General features: G+C 39.3%; 1 protein-coding gene across 5 annotated transcripts in view; it reads right to left on the bottom strand.

Moving 5' to 3' along the window:
• Nucleotides 1–25418, bottom strand: part of CACNB2 (calcium voltage-gated channel auxiliary subunit beta 2) — a 410393-nt gene that overhangs the window by 180257 nt on the left and 204718 nt on the right. Inside the window, exon 1 of one of the 5 annotated variants that reach the window (XM_082452857.1) lies at nucleotides 10520–13076. The exons of the other annotated variants lie outside the window; for them this stretch is intronic. Coding sequence (XP_082308983.1) covers nucleotides 10520–10570 — 51 coding nt within the window. The 5' untranslated portion in view covers nucleotides 10571–13076. Of the gene's footprint in view, nucleotides 1–10519; nucleotides 13077–25418 lie in introns of those variants that run through there. 5 annotated transcript variants of the gene reach the window in all.

Here is a 25418-nt window from a genome sequence, read left to right as displayed (position 1 = left end):
GAAATCTGGTTAGAAACACAGATTTCAGCAATGAAAAATGGAAAAGGGAAAGAATTGGTACATATGCATTCTTTACGAAAATATCCTTACTTGGCTTTTACATATATTCCCTTTTGGAAATGAGTCTATGCTCTGTTTTTTTTTTTTCTGAAAAGTAGCTGGGACATATGATAAGGGGGAAAAAAAGCTCTTCTTTAAAAAAATTAAAAATAAATTTCTAATGGACCTTTCTAGAAGATAAAAAACACCATTTTATTAGAAGTGGCTTGTTTAGAGAGGGTTAAGTGATTTTCAAAGCACAAGTTAATTTTGAGAACGATCTCGGGAGCAAGCCGATTGGGTGATTTTCATGGATTCTGCCTAAGAAGCCAGGTCGCAGCTGGCTTTGGGTTTTGTTGCTGGAAAGGCCGGTCGGGCCTGGCTGACTTCTGGAGCATTGGGGGAATGGTCTCACCTGCTACAGGACACTCAGGGCTCAAATGTCAAGGAGGAGCCCCGAGAACCCTGGTCCCTCTTCCTAAAGAAAGGCAGCAGTAGTGGTGTCAGTCTGAACACTTAGAGCCCAATTATCACAGGGGGGGAAAAAAAATAAAGGAAGCCGTGCACAGACAGGTGTGTGTGTACATGGCAGGCCGACCACTGGGCTACCATCCCAGCTTCCACCACCGTCCCGAGTGGACCTAGACTTGTGACGTTCCTGGCCGTGCTCAGACCAGATTCTTCATCTATAAATTACAGATAATAATGTGCCTCCTGCACTAGGTTGCTACGAGGATTAAATAAGATAATACATAGAAAGCACCTGGCCTCATGCAACATACATACACACTAAAGACTTTTTTTAATTGATTTTTAAAAATTGTAGTAAAATAGACACAACATACAGTGTGCCATTTGAGCTATTTTTCGGTGTACAGTTCAGTGGCGTGAAGTCCATTCACACAGTTAGGCAAACCATCACCACCAGCCATCTGCAGAACTCCTGCATCATCGGAAACTCTGTCCCCCTTAAACACTCACTCCCCGTTTCCCACTCCCCACAGCTCCTGGCAACTAGTGTTATACTCTCTGTCTCTATCAGTCTGACTATTCCAGGTACCTTGTATAAACGAAATCACATAGTATCTGCCCTTTTGTGACTGGTTGATTTTCCATAGCATAATGTCTTCGACTTTAATGGCGTTATGAGTGCTAAGAATGAAAAACGCTGCTAGAATGAAAAACAGTCCCAGAGAAGGCAAGTACTCTCACTCAGCTATAGAAATTAAACAAATTAAAGAAATTATAGAAATTAAACAAATACATATTTTCTCAACGCAGGAGCAGATACTGCATCAGGAATGGGGAACCTTTATCATTCACACAGATGATCTCTTATTATCTCTTATTAACATGGAGCTCCATGACAGCTGTCCTTTTTGGGCCTCTTTAAAGAAACAACCTTCAGCGTTTCCACCAATGAACTGTTCCAGCTACGGTATCACAGCTCTCAAAAGTTATGTAGAAGCAGTGAAGTGATGGCTCTCAGGGGAACTCTGAATCCTATCACACTTTCTATGATGGCCTGTGAATTCCTACCCTTCCTATGAAATACAAAGCAGAGGGAGCAGGTGGGAGAACTGTTTAAAACAGAAACTTCTACTGAGCTCTAATTCAGCCACGTTAATCATCTTGGACCTCTGTATTCTAGCTCTACATAGTTGAACTAAATCATATTAAAGAGACAGTTGACAAACCTATTCTTTCATGGGTGTTAAACTGAACTGAATTCCATAACTTCTGAATTTTCAACCAATCCTTTACCCTGAGAATTCTCTAAACATGTGTGCCGACCATAATCTAGAGATTTATGTTTCTTTATTCCTCAATATTTGCACAGAGGCATACCTACTTTTTATCTTATGTTATCTGAATAAATAATAATTTCCCCAACAATAGAGACCACATTTAATCTCACCTGGGTAGTACTCAACACATATCATGTGTAGGTGATTGATATTTTTGTTCAATATCATGAAGTCACTTCTTTTTCATACTGCTATATATGAGTGCATATGGAAACTTAAAAAAAAATACCCAAACATCAAATTAGCATTAATTATTCACAGCCTGCTGTGAAAGCCCATCGTAAAAGCCTTGGAAGCAGAGCTATGAAGGATGCACAGAACCCGCTCATGTGGAACTTGGCCTTGGGAAGTTCCAAGCATGTACGTGTTTTTAGTGAGCATTAAACCTTATTAAACTAAGTTATGAAAATGGTCATAAACCTGGACCCAACAGGAAGGATCTTGGGCTTATCAGGTTTCAAGCTGCAGAAACACCTGTGTTGGTACCAAGACAGGAGAGGCCCAAAAAGAAAAAAAGGAAAGAAAAATGCAAAGAAAAAGAAAAAGACCTGAGGTTAAAATACTTGACTGAATACATACTGATATTGAAAGTACATTCTTCAAACAGTGACGAGGGCTTCAAAGGAAAGACAAAACTATAAACAGCTGTTCTGAGATGCTTTAAGAATTTAGCATCGCCCCCTATGGGCCTTCAGAGGCTCCCATAAAGAGTGATGGAGAGGGCTTCCCTGGTGGCGCAGTGGTTGAGAATCTGCCTGCCAGTGCAGGGGACACGGGTTCGAGCCCTGGTCTGGGAAGATCCCACATGCCGCGGAGCAACTGGGCCCGTGAGCCACAATTGCTGAGCCTGCGCGTCTAGGAGCCTGTGCTCCGCAACGAGAGAGGCCGCGATAGTGAGAGGCCCGCGCACCGCGATGAAGAGTGGTCCCCACTTGCCGCAACTAGAGAAAGCCCTCGCACAGGAACGAAGACTCAACACAGTCATAAATAAATAAAAGAACATGAATTTCTAAAAAAAAAAAAAAAAAAAAAAGAGTGATGGAGAGATAAGAATGATTACTTTCATTTTACAGGTGATAAAGCAAGCCTAGAGTAACTAAGAAGACTAGGAGACCCAGGATGGTACAACATCGACTTTGTAAAGGGGGCACTGGTATCACAGGGTGGGAACCTTCTGGACTGTGGCAGATCTATTTTACATGCTAGTTGCATGATAAGGATCTTAGATATGACTGCAGGGGTCAGAGTTTTCTCTTTTCTGATGCCTAAAATGCCACTAACAGGTAACAAAACTGCTATATAATTGGACCAAGACTTAAAGGCATGTAACTAAATAACAAATGCTGGAGAGGGTGTGGAGAAAAGGGAACCCTCCTACACTGTTGGTGGGAATGTAAGTTGGTGCAGCCATTATGGAAAACAGTATGGCGGTTCCTCAGAAAACTAAAAATAGAGCTACCATATGATACAACAATCCCACTCCTGGGCATATTCTAAACTCTAATTCAAAAATATACATGCACCCCTATGTTCATAGCAACACTATTCACAATAGCCAAGACATGGAAACAACCTAAATGTCCATCAACAGATGAATGGCTAAAGAAGATGTGGTACATATATACAATGGAGTATTACTCAGCCATGGAAAAGAATGAAATAATGCCATTTGCAGCAGCATGGATGAACCCAGAGATGATCATACTAAGTGAAGTAAGTCAGAAAGAGAAAGACAAAGACCATATGATTGATATCACTTATATGTGGAATCTAAAATATGACACAAATGAACTTACCTACAAAACAGAAACAGACTCACAGACATAGAGAACAGACTTGTGGTTGCCAAGCGGCAGAGGGGGTGAGTAGAGGAATGGAGTAGGAGTTTGTGGTTAGTTGACATAAGCTTTTATGTATAGAATGGATAAACAGCAAGATCCTACTGTAAAGCACAGGGAACTATATTCAATATCTTATGATAAAGCATAATGGAAAAGAACATTAAAAAAAGAAGGTATATATATGTATAACTGAGTCACTTTGCTGTAAGGCAGAAATTAACACAACATTGTAAATCAGCTATACATCAATAAAAAATACATAAAAAAAAATAAAGGCATGTAAGTACCGTTTGTAAGGTTCACAAAGGACATCAGATTACATTAAGGTCAAAATGACGCTTCCCTTACCAAGAAAGAGTATAGAAAATTCCAGTTCTCTAACCCTAGGGGAGGGGGAGAGACAGGTCCTCAATGACCACTGGAAGGGAGAGCCCCACAGGAAGCTATCAGGGTGCAGGGTTCCTTCTGAGCTGCGACAGCCCTGATGTGTAAACAAAGAAAACGAAGAGCGTTGCCCACCACCCAAGTTCTAGGAGGACTAAGTCATTTTCCACTGCAGCCGCCGACTGACCGTGCACCCTGAGAAGGATTCAGGATGAAAAACAGGGTGAGGCAACATGCGCTTTGGAAAAACAGGCCCCTTGGATAGTTAGATGTATCTTTCAGGGATAATTTTAATGAACACAGATTCTTGCATCTTCCCGTACATAGGTGAAGCACTAAAGTCATTAACTGGAAATACCTGTTCTTTGTGACTAGCAGTAATCTTTTACCAAGATGTACGCTTAACTGTACGTATCCCTGAGCCAAAACTCATATAGAAACTGGCTTCTTCCGCACCTCTTTGAAGCTGTCTTTCGAGGCTGTCTCCCAGGCTATAGTGCTCAGTATGGTCCCCGAATAAAACTTCAACTCACAGCTCTTCTGTTGTGCATTTTTCCTTAGGTCAACAGAATCAACAACAACTTGACAATCTATTGGCCCCTGCTGTCCTTAATGCAAAATCTATGACCCTCAAGGTGAGACAGGACACACTTTTCGTATGAACTACAGCTTGAGTCAGATGTGGTCTTTTTCTTATTTGTATAACAGTTATTAGCTCTCTGCAGAAAATAAGGTAGATATCTGAATAAAGTCAAAAGCTTTGTGTCCTGCTTTCCAAAATGAAGGCTTAATTCTTTGACTGGTCTAGTGTCAATTTCTAATCAAACTAATACTCTGTTGTCTTACACTAATGTACCCTCTAGTGATATGAGCAGGGTGTCACAATACAAATATCAGATTAGCTTTTATGAGAGGAAATATTTTGATAGGTAAGACTGGATAGGGGAAAATGGTCTAATAGTTTATTCTTTAAAGAGGTACTCTTACTATCTAACAAATAAACTTAATACTGTAATCTAAACACAGGAAATCTAATAAAATAATTTACACAGAGATACAAAGAATATACAAATTTCTGATAAATATACACCTTTGCTAGTTAATCTACTAAACAGAAATTAAAGTGATGCTGTGTAGTTATTTACATTTGAAGGCAATTATTAACACCTAATGTGGGGTGTATTGTGACAAAATTAGCATAATAATAATATTATGTTCTTACTGTCGACTGATATAATCATTTTGAAAAGAATGATGGGAAGGCATAGCCAGAGACATAAGAACATTCAATCCCACTCACTTGCACAAATAATTCCACATCCGAGAACTTATCTCAAAGAAGTTATTTGTTAAAAACCATATGCTCAAAATTGTTATGATAGATTTATCTATAAAAACAACATTATGGAATTAACTAAAAGTCTAACAATAAATGTCCACTCTCTTTGGAAGAGCTATGGTAAATCCACACCATGCTGTATCGTTCTGTGATTAGAAAGTGATTTCAAAATACAGTTGAAGGAAAAGGGCAGCATCCTAAACAGTCTGTGCACTGTAGTTACAACTATAAAAGTATGTACGCTTGTGGAGAAGGAATGGGATGTGATTTGCCAGAAGAAAAATATCTGACCCAAAGCAGGGAGATTCTGGAGTGTTCCTACGCACATTTCCTTTAAAATTTCTTGTATTTTTAATACGAATAACTTTTAATTAATTACTTTGACATGGAAAGCTCTCTTTCAAGTGTTTTCAATTTAAACTATAAAAATAACTTGGCAAATCTCTTTGGTATTTCAGAAATTTTTTTTTTTTTTGTATAAGCCCATCTGATTTATTTATTTATTTATTTACTTAGTTTTTTAGAGGGAAGGATTATTTATTTACTTATTTATTTATTTTTGGCTGTGTTGGGTCTTCGCTTCTGTGCGAGGGCTTCCTCTAGTTGCGGCAAGCGGGGGCCACTCTTCATCGCAGTGCGCGGGCCTCTCACTATTGTGGCTTCTCTTGTTGCGGAGCACAGGCTCCAGACGCGCAGGCTCAGTAGTTGTGGCTCACGGGCCCAGTTGCTCTGCGGCATGTGGGATCTTCCCAGACCAGGGCTCGAACCCGTGTTCCCCTGCATTGGCAGGCAGATTCTCAACCACTGTGTCACCAGGGAAGCCCTCAGAAAATTTTTATTTCCACAAATTGACTGTTTTATGTGGGCAAACATTCTGGCATTTCCAGGTGATAAATCACACATTCCCGTGTTCACCCTTTAAAGAATCCTTACATATACTAGCCCCCAAGCCTTTCTAACATTATACATCCATTTAAATACAAATGAGACCTGAAAAATGGTGCAGAAATCTGTAGCTTTAGACCACTATTTGTTTTATAATATATGGGAATACACAGACTCACGTCAGTTTCCTTTTTTCCCCCCTAAACTGATGAACAATATAAAGGTAAAGAGAAATAAAGAGTTTGAAAATTATTAGACTTCTTAGAATATTTAACCTCCATCATATTTTTTGTTCTCTAGGGCTTATTCCCATTCAAGAGCTCTGGTTCTTGACCATTTGGGAGTTGAGGGCCACTTGGAGAATCTCCTGATGCCAGAAGACTCTATACACATAGACTCAAATATGTGCATATAGTTTCGGAGGGTTTATACTTGCCTTCTGCCCTCCCAGCCCTCTGATACTGGATCCACAGATATCCTATTAGGAGTCCCACTTCACAGGGTTGTTATTTACTTTAATCTTTCTTTCTTCTAATATGCAAACAAGAAACAACTCACAACTTTCCCTTGCTGCCTCTCCTAGATATCATAGTTTGGGATCTCAGAGCTAAGTTCTTTTATTATTAGCCACTGCAGAAAATGTAGGTGGGTATGTGCATTCCCTTAATAACTGTAGGCATTATGCTAAGCAGTCTATATGCACAGGGATTTAAAAAAGATTCTCACAAATATCTAGAAACATAGATATCAATTTTCCTAATTTTACAGATAATGAAATTGAGGCTCAGAGAAGATAACACTTGCCAAATCAGAGAGTTGTTAAGGGGATGGTGTAGCATTCAAAGTCAGGTCTCACTGTATCCAAGCACTTGCTTTTTTTTCATTTTAATACTTTTTATTTTTTTAATTTTTATTTTATATTGGAGTAGAGTTGATTAACAATGTTGTGTTAGTTTCAGGTGTACAGCAAAGTGATTCAGTTATACATACACATGTATCTATTCTTTTTCATATTCTTTTCCCATGTAGGTTATTACAGAGTATTGAGCAGAGTTCCAAACACTTGCTCTTAATCACAGTCAGAAAAAGCTGAAATTATGGGTAACAGAACTAAATAAATGGAAAAACCTGCACAAATCTGAGCGGTCATTTTTATTTGGAGGAAGGAAAGGAGATAGAGGGAGTGGCCATCTTGGTCTAAAAAAAATGGCACACATTTTAGTCATAAAGGATATTATGCTGAAGAAACTTACAATGCAATAATAGCAGAATTCATAAAAAGATAACAAGTATACTTAATACTAGTTGGAGTCATATTTTTTTAATTTGAATTTTATTTTATTTATTTTTATACAGCAGGTTCTTATCAGTTATCTATTTTATATATAGTAGTGTATATATGTCGATCTCAGTCTCCCAATTCACAGTGTCATATTTTTTTTTGCCCTTGGCAATGAAAAAGTAATTACCTCTACCAAACTGCACTGGTTTATACATTTTATTTTAATGCAAGATGAGAATTAAATGTATAATTTCCAAATGTGCTTTTTATGCATTTGGGGTTTGTAGTGACTTCAGAAAGTACAAGTGATAGAAAAACAGAAACCATACATGATTAGAACAAAAAAAGACCACCTAATTTATTCAGCATCCTAAAAAATTATTCTATAATACATATACATACACACATAAATATATATATATGTGTATTTTTAAAAATTCTCTCCCATTTATATTATTGTCTGAATTGAAAGAAAAGTCTCTGTCATTGGGGAACTTTGCGAATGACTAAATGAAAGTGTTACATGGGGACAGAATAAACTATTTATTCAAGTACAGCTGACTTCATATACTATATTAGTTTCAGGTGTACAACATAGAGATTCAATATTTTTATAGACTATATACCATACACCATTATTATAAAATATTGACTGTATTTCCTGTGCTATATATTATATCCCTGTGACTTATTTTTTTATAACTGGTACTTAATACCTCTTAATCCCCTAGAATAAAGTCTTTATAAAGACTTATTTTACACCTTAACCATTAAAACAAAAATCCATGCATTTATCAGCCCTATTCAAACACAAGTGTTAATTAAAATGAGGAGTGACTAGGCCTTAGGAAATAAAAATCTAGATTTGGGAAAGAGGAGGTAGCTTAAAAGGGTAAATGTTCTTCGGTAGATTCTCCATAATACTTCAAGACTGAACTGAAATTAACTAAAGGAGAAATTATTCAGGTGGCTATTCTAGAATCATACAGACTGACATTCCAATTTAAAAAACTGTGACATTTTTTGTGCCCAATTTTATGGCTGAAAATATTCAAACTGATGGGTGGAATATATTTGGCAGCTTGGATACTTGGCAGTCTGGGTTATGGATTAAACATTTTTCGAATTCATAATAGAAATCCTCGGAAGAAATGACTGTAGCAGCTATTTAGTGTCTGATAATATTCTTAGAAAGTGGGCAAGTTTATGGAAAACGATGATTCCAGATGCCCTTCAAAGCAAAGAGGTACTGAACAATTTCTGAATTAACTTGAGTGGCACTTGAAAAGCTCAGAAACTCGTGAAGTATCTAACATCCCAAAATCCTTTATAATTAGTGTATACGTTGCCAGCCGTGTCAGAGCCTAAAGAAATATAACTGAGGTATACAAAGTCTAATGGGGGCCAACACAAGCAAGGAAAACTGTGTCTCTGGAAAATTTTAAATTTTATATATATATGAGATAAACAACAAGGTCCTACTGTATAGCACAGGGAACTATATTCAATATCCTGTGATACTGGAGAAGAATATGAAAAAGAATGTATATATATATATATATGTATAAGTGACTTTGCTGTACAGCAGAAATTAACACAACATTGTGAATCAACTATACTCCAATAAAGTAAATTTAAAAAATAAAACAAGGGCTTCCCTGGTGGCGCGGTGGTTAAGAATCTGCCTGCCAATGCAGGGGACACGGGTTCGATCCCTGGTTGCGGAAGATCCCACATGCCGCGAAGCAACTAAGCCCGTGCGCCACAACTACTGAGGCTGTGCTGTACAGCCCGCGAGCCACAACTACTGAGCCCATGTGCCACAACTACTGAAGCTCATGCACCTAGAGCCCGTGCTCCACAACAAGAGAAGCCATTGCAATGAGAAGCCCACGCACCACAACGAAGAGTAGCCCCCGCTTGCCACAACTAGAGAAAGCCCGTGCGCAGCAATGAACACCAAACACAGCCAAAAAAACCCAAAAAAACCAAAAACGAAATATAATAAAAGATCATTGAAATCCAACAGATTAAGCAAAGCATCTCACCATTTACTGACTGTGCTATACTTTTATATGATCCAACCCAAAAGAAATGATTACCAAAGTACAGATATTTTTCTCTGCAAGCATTTTTTTTCTCTGTTAAACTAAATTTAGTGCAGGTTGGTACAACTGGAAACAAAAGAGGTAACCTGGAAAGAATTTTTAGACAAGCTGTACTTTATTGATTCTACAATGATATTTTCGTGTCCAATTAGCACAGATATCTGTAACTGTATGAGTTTTATAGGCTACGATTTACATTTGGGTTCTAGAATTTTTTATTTTTTCCCCCAAAGCCTTCCCTGGAAGGGTACCAATAATGATAGGATCTTTTCTTTAAAAGATCTAAACCGAGTCCAAAGACGCAAACATCCAGTCTTTGTGAGGTAAAGCTCTCTGCTTAAGTATTTTAAACAGTAGACTCTCATTTCTGTACTTCATTACATTAAAAAAACTTTTAGTGTGACAAATAGCAATCAAATCTTAATTTACAGCAGCACGGGAAGTCACATCATTCTGAGTTACACAGAAAAGCCTCAGAAACAAAAAAAGCTCAGTGGCTGGGCTGTCCGTGAAGCGACAAGTGACAGCCGACAGCTGGAAAAAGCATTTTCAACTTCCACCAAGTTTCCCCGCCTCCCTCTTTCTCTTCCCAGCTACTAAGTCGATCTCAGTAAGATACACTTTAAAACCAAAGCTCCAGTTTTACTTGCTTCAGCTCCCTGGACATTTATGTATTCACACTGTGAATGACAGCATTTCTGGCAAGCTAAGAAAAGCTTTGAAAAAGTGAAGCCACCGACGTGATTTGCTCGAGTCCCTTCACAAGGCAGTACATCCCTGCTTTCTCTCCACCACACCGTGCATCTGGCCTGACTCCCTGCCCACAAGCTTACCCCAGGAAGAAGGCACTTAGTTTGAGGAGACATGAGGCGTCTGTCAAACATAGCAGCCCGGTTCCAAATGAGCCCAGCTCTCCAGAGGCCTTCACAGGAGCAAGAACTCAGTAACAAAGCTCCAGGCAGCCAAGTCTTGTTTTCCTGACCAGCATTTCAACTGCTTTCCTTCTTCCTCGCTGTCTTGGGGGGGGTGTGCAGTCTTGGACAGGGTGACTTTCGAAAGTTCTTCAGATTACAACTGTGTTCTCTGGTCCAGAACCACTTAGCCAGGCAGAGGAGCCCATCAAAGTCAATTAACCAGTGCAAGTGGGAGGGGCTTTTTCTACTCTGAATGACGTCAGCTGGCTTGCAATTGAGAAGCCTGCAAACTTGTGAAAGCCAAGTAACGTTTCATGAATATCAGATGCATGCCTTTGGGCAGCTCTGTTCAAGACAGCACTTAAAAGACACTGCCTTCCCTAGAGAACTGCAGGTTGCAAAACTGTTAGCCTTCAAGGAAATGAGTGGAACTGAAAAAGAGTCTGGAATAAAAGTGAGGAACATTCTACTTCCGCCCAATGAAGAAATATTTCCTCTTTTCGCACCCAGGAGAGCGGTATCTTCCTTTTGTGGTTACCTTTCACGTTCTCAAGGTGTATGAAAAATATAAAATTTTTTTCACAGTCAAGTAAGTATCACTTGGATACATTTAGGGTTTTTTTTTTAAATTAAAAAATTTTTCATTGCGAAAAAATTCCAAAACAATTACAATGGTAACATTAAAGATCACAGATCACCGTAACAAATATGATAATAATGAAAATATCTGAAATGTTGCAAGAATTACCAAAATGTGACACAGAGATATGAAATGAGCAAATGCTGATAGAAAACTGGTGCCCACAGAGTTGCTCAATGCAATACTGTGAAGCACAAAAAAGCCAAGTGCGATAAAACTAGGTATGCCTGCGGCTGTAGTACTACACTTATCTTACTATTAGCAGTCCTTGGTCACAGTGAAGCCCTCCAGACAAGATGTTAAACCTTTCCTGGCTCTCAGTCACTTCAGTCTTAAGATTCCTATTTACTACCCACCCTTAAAGTCAGCCTCCCACAGTTTAACATGTTTAAATGTCCTCTAGTTTCTTCATGTGCTTTAGTCTTCTTTTTTTGATACATTTAGCTTTAATTTGAAAACTTTTCATCAAAAGATACCTTTCAAAAGTGAAATGGTAACCACAATACTCTGAGAACATTTGCAAACCATACAACAAAGGATTCCTAGCCAGGGAATAGAAAGAACTTCTATAAGTCAATAAATAAAAGACCCACAATCTAAAATACATACATATGGGGGGAAAAAACCCCACAAAGAGATAAATCATTGAAGAGAAAATCCTAGTGGCTAATAAACATGATAAAATGTTTGACTTCACACTAATCAGGAGTACAAACTAAATTCACAGTTTACCATTTCCTACCCAGGAGAGTGGAAACATTGAAGGTATCTGAAAATTCCAGATCTTGGAGAGGATGTCAAGCAAGGGTTGGCAAATTATGACCAGGTGACGAATCTATCCAGCCATCTGTTCTGCATAACCTGCAAGCTAAGACTGTGTTTCGTATTTTTAAATGGTTGGGAAAAAAATCAAAAGAAGAATTGTATTTTGGGACACATGAAAATGATATGAAGTTCAAATTTCAGTGTCCTTAAATAAAGCTTTATTAGAACATTGCCAGGCTCATTCACTTAGGAATTGTCCATGGCTGATTTTGTGTTCAGTAGCAGAGTTGAGTAGTTGTGACAGAGACCGTGTATGTAGCGCACCAAGGCTTAAAGCTTTCCTATTTGGTCCTTCACAGAGAAGGTCTGCCAACTCCTGACGTAGAGCTACCAGACTTTCGTGCACTGTGGGTGGGAGTATAAATTGGTACAGTCAGGTAAAGGACTTAGCAGAGTGTTGTAGAGGGCAGATGTGAGTTCCCATTGATGGGCATCACATTCCTCAGTATGTGCCCAGAGAAACCCTCGCACAAGTACACAGGGAGATGTAGGTACAGAATGTCCCTAGCAACACGAGGGTTAGAGTAAAAAATGGAAACCAACCTCCATGTGTATCAACAGGAAAGTGGATAAACACAGTTGTAGACAGTACCCAGCACTAAAAGTGAAGGAATTCTAAGTGACTACAGGCATAGCTCCCCACAAACGTAAGGTGGATAGAAAAAGCAAGTTGCAGAACCTTAATACCTTAAGAACCTGTGATATAGTTTGCACAAAGTTTGAAAATATGCAAAAATACCATATACTTTACGTAGGAGCTACAAGTATAAAGATAAATATGAAAACAAGTACCAAACCCAGAGCAGTGGTTCCATCTGGATAGGAGTATATTTGGATGGTATTTAATTGGGGGAGGGGGCAACTCTATGAGCAATATTTTATTTCTTAAACTAGGTTGTATCTATACCATTGGTCATTATATTGCTGTCTACGCTATTTTGTATTCTGAAAAAGTTCATAATAAAGAAATGAATGAGGAAAAAGAGTGAAAAGAATCATGATATAAAAAGTGCCAAATCATTATAGAGATATTAAAATCATAGACATAGGATATGATCTTTGAGAGTAAGGAAAGGAAAAAAAGTAGCCTGCCAATTTTTTTTTCACAATAATCACTCCACTGTTAAAAATATTTAGAGGGGCTTCCCTGGTGGTGCAGTGGTTAAGAATCCGCCTGCCAATGCAGGGGACACGGGTTCGAGCCCTGGTCCAGGAAGATCCCACATGCCGCGGAGCAACTAAGCCCGTGCACCACAACTACTGAGCCTGCACTCTAGAGCCCGTGAGCCACAACTACTGAGCCCGCGTGCCACAACTACTGAAGCCCGCGTGCCTAGAGCCCCTGCTCCGCAACAAGAGAAGCCACCGCAATGAGAAGCCCGCGCACCATAATGAAGAGTAGCCCCCACTCACCGCAACTAGAGAAAGCCCGTGCGCAGCAACGAAGACCCAACACAGCCAAAAATGAATAAATAAAATAGATACAACATTGAAGAAATTTTTAAAAATGTTTAAAAAATATTTAGAAAAATAGTTGTAAGAAAACATATGAATTCTATTTATAGTGGTTGCATCTGGGTAGTGGTTTTGAGCATGGTTATTTTCTCTCCTTTTTAAAAACTTAGTGTTTTTAAAACTTTCTACAATAAATAGGCTTATATTACTTTTCCAACCTCAAAAAAAGTTTTCTTAAGCATTTAACAGGCAACCAAGGATTGTCTAACTTTTGAGGGAAATTAGAAACGTTTGTTTAGCTCAGTAATTACTATGGATTAGGATATTTTATATCTCTGTGAGAGTAGATATCAACTTGTAGAAAACTGATAGAAATGCAAATGAATTTGTCCAGCAGACGTGGATCTGTCTAATGCTAATGGTTTCTGTATAAAAGATAACCACCCAAATTATTATTTTATCGCCCTGCAGAGCATCAACCAGTTGTGTATCTAATTTAACAATCTTAGCCCAGTATTCTTTCTTAGAATAGCTATAAGTACTTATGTCTCTCCCATTGTCTTTTAAATGGGCTTTACCATCTTGCTGGTTCCCTCAATGAATTAAGAAAAAAACAAACTTTAGCTCATATTCATCCTCTATTTGTTTGAGAGAAATGGTCTACAATTTTGGGAAAGGTATACGTGGACACCAGTTTTCAATTTGAAACACAGTTTCTTTTCTGACAATGGCATATATGATGACTAGCTCTCCAAGTCTTGCCCCACATTAATATAAAATGCCACTAAAACGCCACTACAATGGAAAAATATCTAACCAACATCGATGTCAGGCAAGCAAAAAACACCTGGGGTTTGAATAAGAGAAGGATGACGATGGAGATTCTGAACGGACCATACAGGGATTTCAATGCCTTTCCAAGCATCTATAAACTTTGTAATACAAAACAACAGTATTTTCTTGTTACAGGTATAGCATTCTTTTCACACATTTAACAGGACTTTTTTCTTGCTTTCAAAATGGGATTGAGGGATATTTTCTTGTGATCTCTGGAAAGAGGATGAAGAGAAAAGCTGAAAAAGAGAGATTAAGGAAGCAGTGTAGACATCAATGACAAATAGACTACTGAGAAAGAAAAAGAGGCATGGGGATAATTGAGGTATAAATTAACGGGAGTAACTGTGAGTAATTTCTCTGGTTATAATCCATTTTCATTGTTGGGTACCGGAAAATAAAGAAGGACCCAAAAAATAAAACTGAAAAAGACCACTACCGCTATCCTTGCCATCCCTCAGGTTTCCAATCTATAAAAAGGAGATAAAGGCTTCAAACGATAATGATCTGGATTACATAAAATATCTAGTCTATATCTGGCACATCAGAGATGCCAGATAAATATTAGTTTTCCTTGCTATAACTCAGTGGTTCTCAACGGGGAGTGATTTCATCCCCCAGGGACATTTAGCAATGACTAGGGACATTTTTGATTGCCCCATGGGGAGGGGTGGGGAGCTTACTGGCATCTGGTGGGTAGAAGCCAAGGATGCTTCGATGCCCAGCTCACTTCCACAACAAAGAATTATCCGGCTCAACAGGGCAACAGTGAGGAATTTGAGTAACCTGAAGGTGCCCTTTGCGTCAATGCCGTGGATGTGAAGAACTTTAAATTATAACCCAAGGTGACACGATGTGAGATTCCAATCAGGTTGTCTGAATGCGGGCGAGGGGGCTGGAGAGGCAAAGGGGAGGGACAGGAGAAGAAGACCACTGTGACTTTGCAGCAACTCAGAAGCAGCCCCTGTGCGCTCAGCCGTGTGCCAGGTGATCCTATGATTCTCTACGGGAGGAGCCCCCAGAGATCACTGGAGTTGCTCGGCGTCAGATTTCAGACGGAAGGACCTGAGCTTTCTGCAGTCCCTACCGGCACCCACACACCTAATACTTTGCCTTAAACTTGCTTCCAACCCCCTTCCACCGCACCCCGAGCTTGACCTCCAAGTCTTTGCTAAACTGTGAAAAAAGCTTAATGAAAATGACATTACCACCAGAGAGCTCCTCAAGTGCTATTTTTATAACTAAAGAGGCATGTTCACTAATCCTCCAAGAGAAAGGTTCTTTTTATTGCTGCATTTGTATTCCAAATTGTTATTGTCTATGTAAACATAGAAAAGGCAGGGAGGGCAGCTTCAGCTGTACCAAATGCTCATTCGGAGACAACTTTCCCATGTGTTGTTTTCAAATCTAAAACAGCAGCAGACCTTTCTGGATGAGGAGGTGGTGGCCAAAGGATAAATATGTTTTGTTGCCAGGAGTCAAAAAACAATGTGGAGTTTTTCAGGTCACATATTTCGAATGGCCACTCCAAACTTCAAAGTCCAGACTGTTTACCTAATGGGCAAGGACTGTGAAAAAAAATTCCCTTGATCACACCCCAGTTTAGAGCTTATGCCTTCAATAGCATTGTCTTTGATTACAAAAGGCCATGATATGTGTACAAATATGGATAATTATGGCATGCATTAACCAGACAGTGAATCGTAACAGCAAAACAAATCTCTAGCCTGTGTGGATACTCTAAGCCTCACAATGTGTTTTTTGTAAATAACAGCCAAACACATGGTTTTCTCAAGAAGTAAAAATAGCAAACAATTCCAAATGTCAGAGTAAACAAAACAAAAAAACCCCCCAAAAAACGAAAAACAAAATGAAAATAGTCTCATCCACAACTGAGTTTTCTTTCCACCTAAGAAGTTACTAATAAATTTTAAAAAAATTTTTTATTGGAGTAGAGTTAGTAATAAATTTTTTTTTTTTATACTTCATGGCACAATTCCAACAGAGCTATCAGTTATTGACTGAGAAGACTGTAAGCAACAGCAAAGTAATTTTGTCCCAAAGCTATACTATTTAACCCAAGTACTTGTACTATTGAATCTCCTTCTTCAGACTTTATTCTTCTAAGTAACCCATTATCGACTTTGCTCCCAATTCATCTAAGTGCAGATGAGGAGAAAATCTTTATTTAAATCAGAGCCACTCAAATCAATAAAGGCCTTCTCTTTTTATTTTATAAAAAATTTAGCAGTGAGAAGAACTCAGCTGGCTTTCGGCCCCTCTTTTCACCTTGATAAAATAGCTGCCTTTTTTCCATATCATGGGCTTTATCACTAGTTAAGAATTTACACTGGCTGAACAACTTCCTTTTTGAGACATGTTAATTTCAAACACATTACAACCAACTGACCACGAGCACTGAAAGGGACTCTCTCCTGCAGCCCCCCTCCCACTTCCCTATGACTAGATAAGATATACTTGAAAATACACTTGAGTATTGTTATTAAGGAGAAGCCACAGTAACTTGAAGTCAAAGCTGCCGCTTTGAACAATTCTAGGAATAATGGAAGGAGAAGGTGTTTTGGGGGGCCCTTTGACCTCTTTATCCCTCAATGGATCTGTTCCATTGTGAATCTGACCCTGAAAGGTATAGTGTGTAATTTTTTGGTACTTACAACCTGCACTTAACATAGTAAAACTCTCTTCCCGTATCATTAAACGTCTTTCCATGGATAACGATAAAAGAAAAATTGCTAGCATTATTTACGATTGTCAAGACACGGAAGCAACCTAAGTGTCCATCAACAGATGAATGGATAAAGAAGATGTGGTACATACATACAATGGAATATTACTCAGCCATAAAAAAGAATGAAATAATGCCATTTGCAGCAACATGGATGGAGTTGGAGGGTATTATGCTAAGAGAAGCGAGACAGCATAAGACAAATACCGTATGATATCCCTTATATGTGGAATCTAAAAAATACAACAAAGTAGTGAATATAACAAAAAAGCAGCAGCCTGAGAGATATAGAGAATAAACAAGTGGTTACCAGTGGGGGGGGGGGAGGGGCAGTATAGGGGTGGGGGAGTGGGCGGGACAAACTATTGGACAAACTATTTGTCCAGGCTCAAGGATCTGTTGTACAACACGGGGACTATAGCCAATATTCTGTAGTAACTCTGAATGGAAAGTAACCTTTAATTGTATAAAATTTTTTAAAAATTCAGGAAAAAAAAGGAAAAATGGCTAATTATTTTCTCTAGTAGTTGAATGCATCTATGTAAGTCAGTGTACTATGCTGAATGTTTCAATATTTCCCCTTAATACAACTGTCATTGAATTATTCACTGTGAGGTGTGTCCTGGGGGGATTAGGAAGGGTACATGACGTGTTGTTTTTTTCCCCCACTGTTTTGAGATATCCCCTCTGGTCCCACTTCCCAATCCTCTTCCCCCAGCCCTTCTTTATCTTGCTATCTTAAGGGTTTTCCTCCTGAAATTTCCACTTCTCACCTGTGTTGAAGGAATAATTGTTTCCTACTCCTGGATCTCCTTCTCTCAGTTTCTGTGACGTGTGGTCCTAAATACTCTAGCTTCTGAGTACCAGGCTCTTGGACGTGACGCCAACTAGATACCTTCCCATGGCTTTCCGGCAGCCTTCTCAGACCTTACATGCTTCCGAAAGAACTACTGATTCTTCCCCCGACGTGGCAGTCCTGCACACTACAGTGAACAGAACCCCTACCCACTCCTGTGATCCAGACCAAACACTCATCAGCGAGCCCCGTCCACTCTAGCGGCCAACCTTCATCATCTCTCTCATGATCTCCTTAGCGAGAGCCCCTAACTTATTGCAGGGCTGCTGGTCCGATCCCCATAGAGCAGCCAGTGGTCTTTTTTAAAGCATGGATTCACTTCTCTCACTCTGCTGCTTAAAATCTCCTAATGGGGGCCTTCCCTGGCGGTCCAGTGGTTAAGATTCTGCGCTTCCACTGCAGGGGACATGGGTTCGGTCCCTGGTGGTTGGGGAACTAAGATCCCGCATGCTGCACAGTGCGGCCAAAAAAAAAAAAATCTCCTAATAGCTTCTCACTGCAACTGATAAAACCATCATGTGCAGGGCCTGGTGAGAACTGGCTCCTGGCCACATCCCTGACCTCATCTCCCTCGCTCTGCCCTGTCCCTGCCATGCTGCCACCACACCGGCCTTCCTTCTGTCTGCAGACCATGCCAAGCACGTGCCTGTGTCAGGGCTCTGCACTTGCCCTTCATCGGCTTGGAAAGCTTTCCCTGTTGACATGAGCCTGGCTACCACCTTTTCACACCATTCAGGTCTCACTTCAAAACTCATCTCCTCGAAGAAGCCCTGAGCTCCCCAGGACTGAGGTGGAACTACTCTCCATCACTTTACCTTATTTGATTTTCTTTAGAGCAATAGCAAGAGTTGAAGGCACCTTACACACTGATTTCTACACCATGTTTGCCTTCGTATTCGGTTGAGGGTAGAATTTACAGCCTGTCAACTAGGCTGCTTTCAGCTTTAACGTCCCCACCATGAATGCGCTCTCGTGTTGCTGTTACAGCCACGATCCCGTGCACAGCGCAGCAAAACCGGGATGTACGTTCAGGAAAGTGGAGAGTATGCTGGACTCAGAGACAGGAGAACTGAGTAAGTTCCCACTCTGCTGCCGCAAACTAACTGGTTAAGTGACTTGACATGCCTGAGGCTCAGAGTCTTCCAGGGCAGAGAGAGGTCATTCAACTAGTCACTCAAACTACAGGTTAATCACTTGGCCCACTGTTAGCAATTCTAAAACTATTATTCTGTTAAACGTGTTCGATGAAAAAGACTTTAGGCGATACTCTCAGAACTGCCAATGATAATCTCTAGGACATTCACAATCAATTCAGGTTAAAAAAAAAAATTGGTCAGAATAACTAGTACTTGCTTGGTTAACTGAACTTTCACCTAATTTTTATTTAAATGAAAGCTCTTGTAAGTCAGAGAGGGAAAAACAAATATCACATGCTAATGCATATAGATGGAATCTAGAAAAATGGTACAGATGAACCCAGTGGCAGGGCAGGAATAAAGACGCAAAAGTAGAGAATGGACTTGAGGACACAGTGGGGGAAGGGGAGGCTGGGACGAAGTGAGAGAGTGGCATGGACATATATACACTACCAAATGTAAAACAGATAGCTAGTGCGAAGCAGCCGCATAGCACAGGGAGATCAGCTCGGTGCTTTGTGACCACCTAGAGGGGTGGGATAGGGAGGGTGGAAGGGAGATGCAAGAGGGAGGACATATGGGGATATATGTATATGTATAGCTGATTCACTTTTTAAAAAAATTATTTTATTTTATTTATTTTTGGCTGCGTTGGGTCTCTGTTGCTGAGCGTGGGCTTTCTCTAGCTGTGGCGAGCGGGCTTCTCACTGTGGTGGCTTCTCTTGTTGCAAAGCACCGGCTCTAGGCACGAAGGCTTCAGTATTTGTGGCACGCGGGCTCAGCAGTTGTGGCTCGCAGGCTCTAGAGCGCAGGCTCAGGAGTTGTGGAGCACGGGCTTAGTTGCTCCGCGGCATGTAGGCTCTTCCAGGACCAGGGCTCGAACCCGTGTCCCCTGTATTGGCAGGTGGATTCTTAACCACTGCGTCACCAGGGAAGCCCCACTTTGTTGTACAGCAGAAACTAGCCCAACATTGTAAAGCAATTATACTCTAATAAAGATTAAAAAAAAAAAGAAAAAAGAAAAAGAAAAATAAGCTGTTGACATAGTGAGTCCTGAAAGGAGTATACCTGATGTCTAGCTGCGTTTGTATTTGATTATATAATATATACGCATATGGAGCCTGTCAAACATTTTAAGTATTAAGTAAGGAATGTTATTTTAATGATTTATTTGCATTATCATTAAAAAGAACCTCGAATTCTTTTAAAATTTCAGCTTTACTGACATATAATTGACATATAAAATTGTAAGATATTTGGGCTTCCCTGGTGGCGCAGTGGTTGAGAATCTGCCTGCCAATGCAGGGGACACGGGTTCGAGCCCTGGTCTGGGAAGATCCCACATGCCACGGAGCAACTAGGCCCGTGAGCCACAATTACTGAGCCTGCGCAACTGGAGCCTGTGCTCCGCAACAAGAGAGGCGGCGATAATGAGAGGCCCGCGCACTGCGATGAAGAGTGGCCCCCGCTCGCCGCAACTAGAGAAAGCCCTCGTACAGAAACGAAGACCCAACACAGCCATAAATAAATAAATAAATAAATAAATAAATTAAAAACAAACAAACAAAAAAACCTATTCAAAAAAAAATTGTAAGATATTTAAATTGTACATCTTGGAGATTTGATATACACATACTTTTTTATTGAAATATAGTCGACATACAATATTATGTTAGTTTCAGGTGTATTACAGAGTGATTTGACGTTTATTATTACACAGTGATTTGACCATTGTGAAATGGTCACCACAGTAAGTCTAGTAACCATCTGTCCCCATACAAAGTTATCACAGTATTATTGGCCATATTCCTTATGCTGTATTTTATATCCTATTGGCTTATTTATTTTATAACTGGAGGTCTGCCCCTCTTCATCCCCTTCGTCTGTTTCTCTCAGCTCCCACTCCCACCCCTCCGGCAACCACCAGTTTGTTCTCTGTATCTGAGTCTGTTTTTTATTTTGTTTGTTTTGTTTTTTAGATTCCACATATCAATGCAATCATACAGTATTAGTCTTTCTCTGCCTGACTTATTTCACTTAGCATAATACCTTCTAGATCATCCATCACGTCACATATGGCGAGATTTCATTTTTTTTTATGGCTGAGTAATATTCCACTGTATATATACACCACATCTTCTTTTTTTTTTATTTTTATTGGAATTTAGTTGATTTACAATGTTGTGTTGTTTCTGCTGTACTCAAAGAGAATCAGTCATACATATACATGTATCCACTCTTTTTTAGATTCTTTTCCCATATAGGTCATTACAGAGTATTGAGCAGAGTTCCCTGTGCTAGGGAACTCTAGCACAGGCAACAGTAGGTCCTTATTAGTTACCTACTTTATATATAGTAGTGTATACACCATATCTTCTTGATCCATTCATCTATCGATAGACACTTAGGTTGCACACCAATGTTCTCTGCAGCACTATTTACAATAGCCAAGACATACACATTGTGAAAGGATTCCCTCCACCAGGTTAATTAACATATCTTTTCTCTCTCACATTTACCTCTTTTTTGGGGAAGGTGTGAGTACATTTGAGTTCCACTCTCTTAAGAAATTTCAATGATACAATACAGCCTTATCAACTATGGTCGCCACATTTTACATGAGATCCCAGGCCTTATTCATCTTAGAGCTGAAATTTTGTACTCTTTTATCAACCTCTCCCCATTTCCCTCACCCCCCAGCCCCTGGGAGCCACCATTCTACTCTCTGATGAACCTCTAAGTTTTAAAAGCATGAATTTATGAATTCAATATAATCGAATAAAATAAAGACAAAGAAAATAGATCTGGGGGAAACAATGAATTCGGGATAAAGGTACTACAGAAAAGAATATATAGGACTGCTGAAAATAAGCTCATGAGCTAAAATGTAATAGTTTTTACCATGTGATTTCATTTTACTAATTCTCCAGTGAAGTAGTGAAACTAATCCTACTTTCTAGACGTAAGTTTATGTAAATCACAAAAATGTGATTGTTTGCTCCCTGATTTTGACTACAAACACATATATTTTTTTAAGCTTCTATCTCCGCCATACCACTGTTTTTATAGTAAGAGATGATTTAGGAGTACCAACTCTAAGAAAAAAAAATATTCCAACCATATTTCATCAATAAAAACACTAGAGACATGATTCATCACTTGCTTTTTTGAGAAGAAAAACTTGAGACTCTTTGTTTTGTTTGTGGAACTTTGGGATGTATTACAAGCTGAACCTTTCATGTTTTAAAATGTGATGAACAACTGCTTAGGACTTCATTTGGGCGAATGTTTTTTCCTGAGTGTTTATCATTCTTTTTTGTAATACAGTTGTGTATCCACATCAATAGTATTTATTTCTAAATGGCCCAGAGTACACACATTTAATCTGAATGTATCCTGGACCATAGCTGAGTGAAGAAAGGATTAGGGAGGCAATTAAAAATAAAACTAAAATCCTCACAAGTGAATGACAGAGCACATATTCCTACCACAAGTGAAACTGGAAAATATTTCTGTGTGCAGATTTGGAGTTCTGACTTCTTTCAAGATGCACATTCCCCAGGTCAGTGGTTCTCAAAGTGGGGTCTGAGGACCCTGAGACCATCTCAGAAGGTCTGTGGAGTCAAAGCTATTCTCTGAGTATCAGATGAAAAACTGGAGATAACTGTAAAAACAAGTATTTGGGAGAGGTGAAGGATTTTGTTTCTTTATTCTCTAAATATCAAATGAGTTCATATATTACAAATCTCCAACCTAGGGTTTGGTCCATACAAATAGGTCAGGAGCCCTGCAGCTTGCCTAACCCCAGATAACAGTGATTTATTTCATTGAACCCCAGACCTATTTCAATATAAGGAGTCTCTTAGGATAAATGTCTTAGTATTCCACACTGGCCTTTTTTTTTTTTTTTAAAGTATAGTTGATTTACAATATTGTATTAGTTTCAGGTATACAGTATAGTGATTCAGTTATTTTTTTCTGATTATATTCCGTTATAGGTTATTACAAGGTATTGAATAAAAGTCCCTGTGTTATACGGTAAATCCTTGTTGCTTATCTATTTTATGTATAGTAGTTTGTATCTGTTAATCCCACACTCCTAATTTGTCCCTCCCCACCTCCCCTTTGGTAACCATAAGTTTGTTTTCTATGTCTGTGAGTCTGTTTCTGTTTTTATATACAGATGCATTTGTATTATTTTTTAGAGTCCACATATAAGTGATATCATATAGTGTCTGTCTTTCCTTGTCTGACTTACTTCGCTACGTATAATATTCTCTAGGTCCATCCATGTTGCTGCAAATGGCAATATTTCATTCTTTTATACATATATGTGAGATATATATATATATATATATATATATATATATACATACACACCACATCTCCTTAAACCATTGGTCTGCGGATGGGCACTGGGTTGTTTCCATGTCTTGGCTAATGTAAACATGCAATGAACATTGGAGTGGATGTATCTTTTCTAATTAGAGGGTTTTTTTGTTTTTTTTTTTCAGGATATATACTCCTTTTAAATTAGAGTGTCAGATTAGCTGTTTCTTACAGAAGTCCCAGTCTTTGATGATGCGTGTTGAGACCTAGTTAGCAGAACTCCTTAAGCGTATGTGTAGACCGACCACGTAAGTGTAACTTAAGTAAAAGTATTCTTAAATCTAATAGTGGTCAGCCTGTGAATTACGATGCATAGGATACACAGGTGGACAAACCAGGCCAAAAGAATCCAGGTAAACACTCCCACTTGCCTGAAACCAGCGGTCCTCAGCCTGGTTACTAAGTGGAATCACTGGTGCCTGCGTCCCAGCCCCTGAGATTCTGACTTAATTGGTCTGGGATGCAACTCGGGCAGATGGAGTTTGCAAAGCTCCCCAGGTCATTCTGATAGGCAGCCAAGGTCGGGAACTACTGTTTCAGGGCCAGGTAGATTCTCCTGGCCTTTGTGGGGTGCAGTGCAAAATGAAAATGTGGTGCCCTTTGTTCAAAATTATTAAGAATTTCCGAAAAGCACTGATAGAGTATCAATCCTCAGGTAGGACCTTCCTAAATAAGCACAGGTCACATACCTGGAGGCACTAACTGTACGTCTTTCATGGGGCTAGTGTGAGGAATACATCAGTAACATACGTAAAGCGCTAAGCACGGTGTCTGCCACCCATAAGTTCCCAATCAGCAGTAACTATTTAACAAATATTATTTCTGTTGCTCTGTATTCTTCTTCCCGATTGGCTTACTTATTTCTCCTTGAATATTCCTTCATCACAACCATCCATTCATTCCATAAGTATCTGTGATGGCAATGACAGCAACATTACTTCACTGTAGGATGGACCTCCCCCTCGGACTCCCTGGGCTGAGGCCAACCCACATTTTAAGACCCAATTCAAGCTTCGCTTCCTTTCAGAAGATCTCTGATCTTCTCAGAGAGAGAACTTCCCTTTGTTGTCTACTGCATATTCCTCTGTCATAGCACCAATTACTCTGTATAGGCAAACAGTTATCTCATATGCTTCTCTTCTCCATAAGTCAGTAGCATGTCATGAGGAGAAACTCTGTTTACACATATTAGTATCGCTGTGGTCTAACACATAGCTGGTGCCTAATTAATACACGATGGATGAATGAATGAATGGCCTATTAATTCTTTGTAAGCTAGAGTATTATCCAAGATTCATTCACCTCCCTTGTCATTACCTTCACTCATATGCTCAGTTAGATGTTTAAACTAGCATTTCTTCCTACCCTTGTATATGGCATCTTGTATATTTCCCTACATTGTACCATTGCACAGAATGTTCTGTCTGCTACGTATCAGCAGGTTATTGATGGCACGCAATGTGTCGTTTTCTATAAATGCCTTTAAGATTGAGATAACTGGATTGATGCTGTCTGACTTGGATGTGTTTGAAGATCTGTGATCATACTGCAACTCCTTAAAAACACGCCTGAAATAAATTCAATACTATGATTTTCTGGGTGGAAAAATAAAAGGATAGGAAAATCTATTAGCAAAATGCAGCTTCCTAGCCTTCTGCTTCCCAGTGCAGTGTAGTTACTGAACGTAATTACATCTTTTCATTAGGACATTCTAAGTAAGCGAACTTTCTGGTATTGAGTCACTCTCTTACGTGCTCAGAAATACCATGTTTAGATGCGTTCTAATGTAAATAATCTCCAATGCCATATATCCTTATATCAAACATATGGAAACCGAGTGCACCTTTTCTTGATGACTCAGGTTCATAGTTATTGCACATTAATTATTGCACTACGATTTTATTAGACTCAGAAACTAGAAACAGCTCAAATGTTCA

The sequence above is a fragment of the Balaenoptera physalus genome (genome assembly GCF_965194825.1).
Source record: "Balaenoptera physalus genome assembly, chromosome: 2".
In the NCBI taxonomy this organism is placed as follows: Eukaryota; Metazoa; Chordata; class Mammalia; order Artiodactyla; family Balaenopteridae; genus Balaenoptera; species Balaenoptera physalus.
The sequence above is the reverse complement of the archived record's forward strand: the minus strand, read 5'-3'. Positions and strand labels throughout refer to the sequence as shown.